This window comes from Arachis ipaensis, chromosome B02 (assembly GCF_000816755.2).
Source record: "Arachis ipaensis cultivar K30076 chromosome B02, Araip1.1, whole genome shotgun sequence".
Classification (NCBI taxonomy): domain Eukaryota; kingdom Viridiplantae; phylum Streptophyta; class Magnoliopsida; order Fabales; family Fabaceae; genus Arachis; species Arachis ipaensis.
Genome location: NC_029786.2, coordinates 58,292,553 through 58,302,089, shown reverse-complemented (window position 1 = coordinate 58,302,089; position 9,537 = coordinate 58,292,553). Strand labels below are relative to the sequence as shown.

Genomic DNA, 9,537 nt, shown 5'->3' with positions numbered 1-9,537 from the left:
ATGCAACACCAATCATGCATTAGGAAATCGAAACCCTCAATTGGCAGAGAAAATAGAGGGTTATAATAAGATATTTTCGACGAATGGTGGATGATGTGACGGTTGTTTTGCCATTGAAGACGAGTAAGAGGATGAGTTGGTTGGTGAGGTTTTTTCTTCAAACTTTTTTTTTGGGATGTAAATTGGTGTTTTGATATAAAAGAGCAGTAGTAGTAACTGAGAGAGAGAGAGAGAGAGAGTTGGTTTTTGGTGTGTGAGAAAGAAAACCGTTAAGGACAAAAACTGTTAGTACAAAAACAGAACGACAAATGCTCAGAGACTAATTTTGATTAAAAAAAAATTATTCGGGAACGAAAATGACAATCGTGCGATCTTTTGGGACCAATTTGACCATTAACCCAATATTCAACATATGCATTAGGTTTCGATGACATGGCAAAAATTGCAACTTAGTCCTCTAGGTATTCCAGGGCAAGGCAGAGGTAATGTTGGTGCATCAAGCCTGAAACTACATTTGCCCCATCCCATACCCCCATATGGGCATATCAAGGACCAACACTAAAGCTCAAAAAGTAAAAACTGATACAATTTTTCTCATCCATGCAATTAGACCAAGGCATCAATAGCATGCAGCAACTGTCACTCATGAACTAAATACAATTCGGGCTGTGGTCACCACAGCAGCTTACGACTCGGTTGGAGTATCTTCACTAGGTTGGCCAAATATTCGAAGATTCCGATCCATTGACCCCACTGCTATGTATTTTGAATCTGGACCAAATTTTACACAGGTGACTTTCCCTGGGAAGAAAAAAATGGCAAGTAACGGATTAGCAACTGTTAAAACACTAGCAGACTACATTTTAAAGGAAAATAGACAAGAACAGACGGAAAACCTGTTCCAGATAAATCTGGGAAAGTTTTGATACAGTTCCATTCAGATTTCACATTTGCGACTTGGTAAATCCTGCATGCGTTAACAGGCACTAAAAATAAGTTGAGGGGAAAAATCAAGAGATGACAAATTTTCTTACCTCTAAGCAATAATTCAAATATGAACATAGGTCAGAGAAATTTAATTACAGACATGGCTAGCATTCAATGCTAGTTACTATTTGCTATTAAACCCAGACCAATGATGACAGTAACTATAAATACTATAGTTTCAGAATTCAGATAAACCCCCTAAATTTCCCCAAGTACAGAACATCCATTTGTTGGTTTGAATGCATGTGAAAAAGAGTACAGAAGACTAACCAAAATTGGTATTAATAATAACTAAATAGAAAAGGCTCTTTCATATTCAACAATTAAATCAGTACTCAGAAAGGGCCCAACTCTACCTGGGCACCACATGGCATTGTACTAAGCTGTTTTCCCTATGCACGTTAACACAGAGGGAAGAGAAGAAAGGAGAAAATACAGAAACACACGGATTACAGTACTTCTCACCTGATATCAGAGCCTGCAACTGCAAGGTAAGATCCACTGTGATCGAACTCAACTGCAAGATACAGAGTAGACAAACTTTTAAAACTGGGACATCTTGGCCGGTATATGGTAAATGTCAATAATGGGGAAATAAAATACCTGAGTTTGTCGGAGTTTCTGAGTCATACGGAGCAAAATTTCGGAAGTTCTTTAATTTGCGTAGATCCCAAAGCTTTACACCATCATGAGCTGCAGTCTGTAAAATTTAAATATCATAAGAATACCTATATAAAACAATCACCCCACTTTTACTGGTTACATTGTCTCACATACCGCAAGGAAGTACCCATTCTCAGAGAAGGATATGGCAGTTACTGATCCTGTATGTCCATCAAATTTAGCAACATTTGACTGCAACCAAAAAAACGCACAAAACATAGGCTAGTGATGAATATTAAAATTGAAATACAATAGCCAAGAAAAATGCATTACCTGATTTTTTACATCCCAGATCTTAACAAGAGCATCTGTGGTGCCAGTTCCAATAATGAGCCCATCAGGATGAAAAGCTGCAGAAGTATAGCCTTCAGAAGAACCTGAAGTGTCTGCAACCTAGAGAAAAAAAAATCATTGTATTCAGAAATCATAGAGTACTAAAATATTACATTTTAATTTATTATGTTCAAAAGTTCATGCTTATAAGAAATAATGACCAAATTATGGGGTGTGTTTGGGAAAGCTGAAAGATTAGACTTACTCAATAATGGCTTATTTGTATAATCTCTTTAGTCTTTATATAATAAATTAGATGAGAATTGTTTGATCATTTGGTTGAAAAGTGATCTTAAGATGACATGTTTTGTTTGCATATGAAAAAATTACTTTTGCAAGATAAAATGATTAAAAGGGATATGAAATGAGTGTATTCTTTATCAATTGATATTTGGGGTTAATTTGAAATACTCAACTTCTGCTTATAACGATAAGTTATTAAAATTGCTTAGGATTATTTCCATAGAATCAGCTCATATTATTATAGTTGTTACCAAATAAACTTTTGTTTAGTTCTTTTTGAACTACATAATTCCAAAAATCTGCTTTACATAGCATACTATTGTAAGCAACAAAACAGAACTTAACGGCCAGTTTGGTTTTCGTTCCATTTTCTTATTTTTCTCTACAAAATTATGAAAATAGGAAACACTTGAGTGAAAACAGAACATAAATACACAAACCAAACAGGCCTTAAAAGTTTACAATGAATGCAAATTTCTTTCCTTTTTTCACTGCCTATAAACAAGCACACAGAAGGGAAGAGAACAAACCTGAGTCAGACATGTTCCTGAAGACAGATCATAAAAGCACCAAGTGCCATCAAGTGAAGCAGTCACAAAGTAGTTATTGGTGGCATGGACAGTGACAGCTTGTACCTGAATATATCAACATATTGGGATCGCAAATTACTCTTGCATGGCATGGAGTGATTATACAAGACTAATGAACCTCCGAAAGATAACAATCGTAACATAAAGATACATCATATCAGACTACAGAAAATCAGAATAAAGCTTGGGCAATCAAGTGGAATGAGGCAACTGAAAACAAGACCAACTATAGAGAAACAATATCCATTATTGGACCATAAATCAAACAGATGGGATATCACATGGTTCAGTCAGTTAACCAGTCATGCTATTTGAAACACAATGTACTAACCAAATAAAGCCCCAAAATATTAATTAGCAATTCATTGGGAAATCAGGCTATGATCCAGTTTGATTTAACTTTTAATTCCTTAAAAGCAGTAACAGGAATAAGATTTCCAGGACAATGACCAAATACATTTCAATCCTACGAAGTGTAAACCAAAATGAGGTTGACTGCTGGCGGTGACAGCAGGAAACAAAAGAAAAGCCATCAAATCATCTATATGATTAAAGATAGTTTGCTTAGGAAACACCTTATTGTTGAATCTTCTCAAAAATTAAAGATATCAAGACTAAGCATGCAGAATGAGGATACTACAGCCACTCCATGATTCAAGTAATGTTTTTAGGGCAGGTAGACTTCTATCTTATGGGTAAATGTGTTTGCCAGCTGTGAAAAGATATTGCAGATTCCACTCCATTTGTTCTGTGGATGAGGACTTGATATATTTTTTTGGGATAGTGAATTTGGATGGAATCGTTTGACCAGATTAGTGAAGCTGCTACTTTGAAGGATTTAAGTGGGAGTTTTGCAGCCTAAGTGGGAGTTTTGCAGGCAAAGCAATTGAATAGGGATGCTCACTTTACAATGGTTCTCCAAACCCATACACAGTAATTACTGTAATGTAACCATTTTAATATGTTGGTTTGTGATCTAGATTAGTGAATAAGCTTAGTTGCTTAGTTTTTCCCATATTTTTTACCTACTTTTCTTATATTGCACTCTTTGGAATCATAGCTCAATGGTGGAGGTCCTACGGACAATCAGCTCCAAACCTACAAAAGCTAGCCATCAAGATCTTAAGCTTGACATGTAGTGCATCCAGCTGCAAATATAATTGCAGTATGTTTGTGCATGTAATAAACATTCTTATCATTTTAATTCATAGGAAATTAGGCCTAGCCTATATTACTAACACATACATTAAATATAAGCAAGCTCTAAAGGGAAGATATTAATTTTAGGATGAAATTGACCCTGTTTCACTCAATGATATTGATGAGAGTGATGAGTGGCATGTTGAAGATGCAGCAGGAAATGGTTTGGTGTTTGAAGGTGATGGTGATCTGGAGTGGGGAAGTGTGTATAGGGCCATATGGAGTAGGAGAGCCTAGAGCAAACACTAGGCAACAATCTAGGAAAAGAAAAGAACCTTCAAGTGGTGGTGGTAGAACAATGCAGCAGCTTCCAAAGCTTCCAAGAGTAAGAAGGGAAAAGAAAAAATCGATTGAAAATGAAGAATAAGAACCAGAATTTGAAGATATTGTTGAAACAGCAGAAGAATAAGATGATGATGATGAGTTGGACAATTCAAGCAGAGAAGAGGAGGAAGGAAGGATATGCCCCACTAGAGATCAAGGAGGATAATATGATTATATTGAAGAAAATGATGAGGAATCGATTAGAGGATTATTAGATTTTAGGCTGTTTGTGTTTGTGTTTATGATTTATGATTTATGCTGTGTTCTTTATCTTTATGTTCATGACTTAATGGCTTTTTGCCTTTTGATGCCTTTAAATTATGTTCTCATGAATTTATGCTTGTATTTATTACTCCTATGTCTTTTTTGGTTTTAAGCGTGACATTTTTTTACTCAAATTTGATGATATATATTATACATAGTTCCACTATAACTGTATATCAGATTTTCAGCAAAATGTGATGAGCCGCCATTCTGCTATTGACAAATAGCACAGCATCTGTTAAATTGTACAAATAATAATAGAATGCCCTCATCAGTAATCACTCAACACAAATCATTCCTCCCAACACTCATTTATAATCACAAAAAATTTATGCCTCAATTTCAATATAGAAAACCGAAGCATATGGTAAAACATTGAATACCAACCCTGACACCAACGGTAGAGATATAAAATATACCATTAAGTTTCTACAGAAAAATTTAATAACCTAAAGAAGAAAAAGTGGGATGGTAAAACACAGGACACTGTCCAAGTATGGACAAATATAACATTAGATTAGTTTACCTCAGCTGTATGATCCCTCAGGATGTGTTTGCAGTTATAGTTACCATCCTCCGAGCCTTGCCACACACGAACCGTCTGCAAATAAAATAAATTTAATGACAACTGAAAAATGCATAAAGAAAATAGCTAACATGTAAAAAGAAAGTGATTGACAGTCAGAAAATCTTGGTTTTAATTGTTCTGTTCAAGGAATATTACTTTGATCAAATTGGATCTATAATTATCTCTCTATGCAGCCTAAAAGCTGTCAGCATATTTCGAAACTTGGGTCACAAATAACATAGCAATTAGCCAAATGAGACTCGCAGACAAAGAAAATTCCATCTTGAGAACACAATGAAGCACAAAGTGCCTGAAAAAAACACGAGCGCCTTGTGTTCCCACATTTAACATCCAACTTCCCACATTTGGATTTCCTATATTGTGCAAAATCAAAATCTTAGAGATGCATGGAAAAAATTAGAGATCTCTTGATTCATTCCATCAGTCTGTGACTCTAAGGACCTTATCTTTGGTTGAGAAAGGTGATCAACCAGAGGTATGAAACCCAATTACCTTTGAATTAAAAGGGACGGCACATTACCTTATCTGCTGAACTGGTTAATAACGATTCGCCCTGAGCTACAAACTTTACGCTGGTTACCTACCAAAAAGTACACACAATCAGCTAATATATTTTGAAGATAAGATAATTAACCAATCCCAAGAAAAGTAAAACCTTTTTAGAATGACCACTGAGTGTAGATAATATTTGTCCTGATGGTCTGTCAAAAATAACAGCATTCATATCAATACCGCCAGTTGCAATTAAGTCCTGTCAACCAGGTAATAAGATGACCCTTGATCAGTACACAGTAGTTGCATAGTTAAAAAAGTTAAAACATCCTTGTTGCATGATTCCGATTGACAAAGTTTAGATGCTATACCTTAGAATACAGGATGTCAAGAGATGTAATGCCCGGTTTGTTTGTTTTGTGGAAGGGGTGGCTAGATATCTGGGTATAAGCCTCTATAGATTCAACAGGAGCCAATGTTGTAGAAATCTGAAATATACCCAAGAACATGCATAAGCAAGTGCAAAAAGAAAGGGTCCAACAAATAAGCTCAGATTTATCGTATGTTAACACCAGTTTGGAACTCCGGACTACAAAAGTTAACACCAGAAATGGATACCAACAAATAACAGAAACAAGGGCATTAAGGAGATCACTGTATCAATATCATCACAAGGAATACCTGTCGCTTTTTCCTCTGCTGGGAAAGAGCAGCATTGCAGTCAGTTAGCTCAGAAATTATTGCAGAAGTTATTCCAGGATGCATTTTCTTTCCACCATGTGCCATCTCATCATCTTCAGCAGCTTGAATGTGGAAAGTAATTTAAATTAGTAATTGAGATCCATAAAGTAGTGTCCAAGCTTAGTTTTTTGTCTAAAACCTTGATATAGAATTCCTTTTTATAGGAAATCTTATATTACTTTACTAGAAGACATTCAGGAGAAGAAAACAAATAAAAAATATGAACACACAACTTTTGCGGGGAGAGAAAAAGAACAAAATTGTAATTTATTAAGCCATGCAAGATCACATGCTGTCTCTCTATATGTCAGATAAACGAACAGCATGCAACAGACCAACAACAGGACATCAAAGAGATGCCAAAAGAGTTCCTATCCAAGGTTAAGCCTAGGTTGAAAAAGAGACATTACAAATTCCAGCATTTCTTTGCAAATAAATACACCATGGCACAGGATAAACCCAAAACACCATCGATACAGAAAGTCTTTACAAAAAACAGAATATGCAATAGGGAAGGGTAGAAAGAGATGAACCCCGATACAGAAGACAAAACACTGAACACACTTAGGGCACAGCAGGGAGAGGCCTATGATCCTAAGGAGCATGCTAATTACGTTAATGATGCTGAGAATAACAGAAGCTTTAATCACTGAGGTTAAAATTTCCTGGTTATGTCCAATAGAAATATTTCTCTATTTGGAGGGGAAGTTGAGAAATAAAAATAAGATATATAAGACAAAACTCCTGAGTAACCGAAAGTCCAAACTCCAAGTTCTTGACTAAGGATGACACCTCAATGAATCTATCATGTAAACTTTCAGACACAGAACATAGGAATAAAAAAAGAAAAACCTCTTTTCCCATTGCTCAAGCCAGAGACATTTGCCGGTATAGCATTCGCTGACACTGGGAATGGCCTTTCTGCTGTTGCAAGCAATGACCTAGCTTCATCTCGTTCCTTTTTAAGTCTTGCAATCACTCGACATGCAGCATCATGCTACAGATTAAAAATATAACAAATAAGCCACATTTCGAAACAGAATATATTTCACCAAAATCATATAACAAAAAAATTAATGGATATATCATATTTAAAAATATTAAATCAGACTTTGTCAAAAAAAAATTATTGGATCAGACAAACAAAATAACAGTATAACTTGAAGTCTTGAACAGCAATTGCATCTGGCAACTCAGACTCGGTGCAGTTAAAAGAGAAAAGGTTTCTGTTAGGGACTTGGGTATTATGGGGTGCTCAAAGTCCCACATCGAGTAGTATGGGATGCTTGATGTTGTATATAAGGAGAGTGGTTCTTCCCCCTTATCAGCTAGCTTTTAAGGTGTGGAACTTTAAAAGTGGGAAACCACACCTTAATCAGTATTCGGTAGCCAACGTTAGCCACTTTGCCATCGGCTATCAGTATTCAGTACTCACCTTAATCCAGCCTATAGGCAGCCCTTTCCATGGCGCCGGCTATCAGTATTCAGTATTCACCTTAATCCAGCCTATAGGTAGCCCTTTCCATGGCGCCAACAACCACGCTTTGATACCATTGTTAAGTATCTAAGGAAAGTGGGAAACCACACCTTAAAAGCTAGCTGATAAAGGGGGAAGAACCACTCTCCTTATATACAACATCAAGCATCCCATACTACTCGATATGGGACTTTGAGCACCCAATAATACCCAAGTCCCTAACAGCTTCCTTACTGAGAAACTGGTTTCTGAAAGATATCTACAACAATTTCACAGATAAGCAGAAAAATCTGTTACCATTACATATGCAAGACATGCTTCTCAAATGGTACAAAAGCATAGTTGTCATCACATTATAATTTAACATCATGAAGTTACTTTTATATTCGACCTTCGTCATTATTTGGGGTAAAAAGTTAAAAAAAATAAATAAATAACATACTTTGGCACAGAACAAAAACAAGATCTCTTTCTACTACTGGCTACATATATTAAACAATGCCAGTGTCTTTTATTGTAAAGGGAATGCTGTAAAGTTTATCAAGATTTTATGACCAAATCTTAAAATAAATAAATAAATCAAATACTTGACAATACATACCTGATATAAAGCATGACTTAGCTCTTGCCTGGCTGTGTGCAATTGTTGCTCCAATGCAAAATTAGATAGCATCAACCCATCCCATTCCTGTAGGTTATATAAAATAAACAGTCACTCTCAGAAGACTGCATTCTTGTTTTGGACACTCGTATAATTTCTTTCTGAAATAAGAATAAACTTCTCTATGTATTTCTATTTATTTAATCAATTGAAAATTTAATTAAAAGTAATCATCATTTAATTCCAAATACAATAATGTAGAGCAAAAAGAAAATAAATTTTCAAAAAATGTAGCAAACATTTAAGCAGTGTCATCATATACCAAACTTTATAGCATGCACAGCAGCCTAAAAACCATACATTTTGGAACATTCCAAGCATGCCAGGGATGCTAGCTGCCTGCACTGGTCTGGGCTTCACTATCTGCATGACAAATGATCGTAAATTAATTAGCACATAGCATGTCATATCTTCTGAAGAAAATAACACAACAAACATGGGTAGCTCAGTCTATATTATACTCCAGAATCAAAATGTAAGGCACACAACAAATAATGCATTATGACATACCTTGCCTGTTTTGATTGGTACAAGATCATCCAACGTAAGGGGTTCTCCAGTTATTGGACATTTTCCATAATCCTACTCAATTATGTAAACAAAATTGAATTAAATGTTGTAATGTAATTAGTAATATATGTATTGAATGGTGTACAAAACATCAATATGAAATAGAACTAAATTTATAGTAGCTAATAAAACCAATTACAAATGAATAAACAAAAACATATATAGAACAGAAAGGACCTTCAAACATGTTAAATGGGTAAATGTGTAAGCAAATGCTCCACTTCTCTTATTCTCCAATAATAGACAGAACAAAGGCAAAGAAAAAGCTACAGTGCATCAAAATATACAAGAATAAAACCCCTATATCAAACAAGAAAACAACAAAAGCCTTTTAAAATTGGTGAAGTCATCTACATAACAAAATTTTGTTATAAAAGATATATAATATATGATATGATTAAAA

At 35.2% G+C, this 9,537-nt stretch overlaps 1 protein-coding gene across 1 annotated transcript in view; it reads right to left on the bottom strand.

The window, feature by feature from the left end:
* LOC107625321 (pre-mRNA-processing factor 19) overlaps positions 330–9,537 on the bottom strand; it is a gene marked incomplete at its 5' end in the record, with an annotated part of 10,459 nt that continues 1,251 nt past the window's right edge. Inside the window, 16 exon segments of the mRNA XM_016327938.2 lie at positions 330–801; positions 897–967; positions 1,453–1,504; positions 1,591–1,687; positions 1,765–1,842; positions 1,924–2,043; positions 2,757–2,861; positions 5,131–5,205; positions 5,714–5,773; positions 5,849–5,944; positions 6,057–6,173; positions 6,367–6,488; positions 7,279–7,423; positions 8,505–8,591; positions 8,865–8,927; positions 9,075–9,146. Of these exon segments, the coding sequence (XP_016183424.1) occupies positions 686–801; positions 897–967; positions 1,453–1,504; positions 1,591–1,687; positions 1,765–1,842; positions 1,924–2,043; positions 2,757–2,861; positions 5,131–5,205; positions 5,714–5,773; positions 5,849–5,944; positions 6,057–6,173; positions 6,367–6,488; positions 7,279–7,423; positions 8,505–8,591; positions 8,865–8,927; positions 9,075–9,146 (1,476 nt within the window). The 3' untranslated portion in view covers positions 330–685.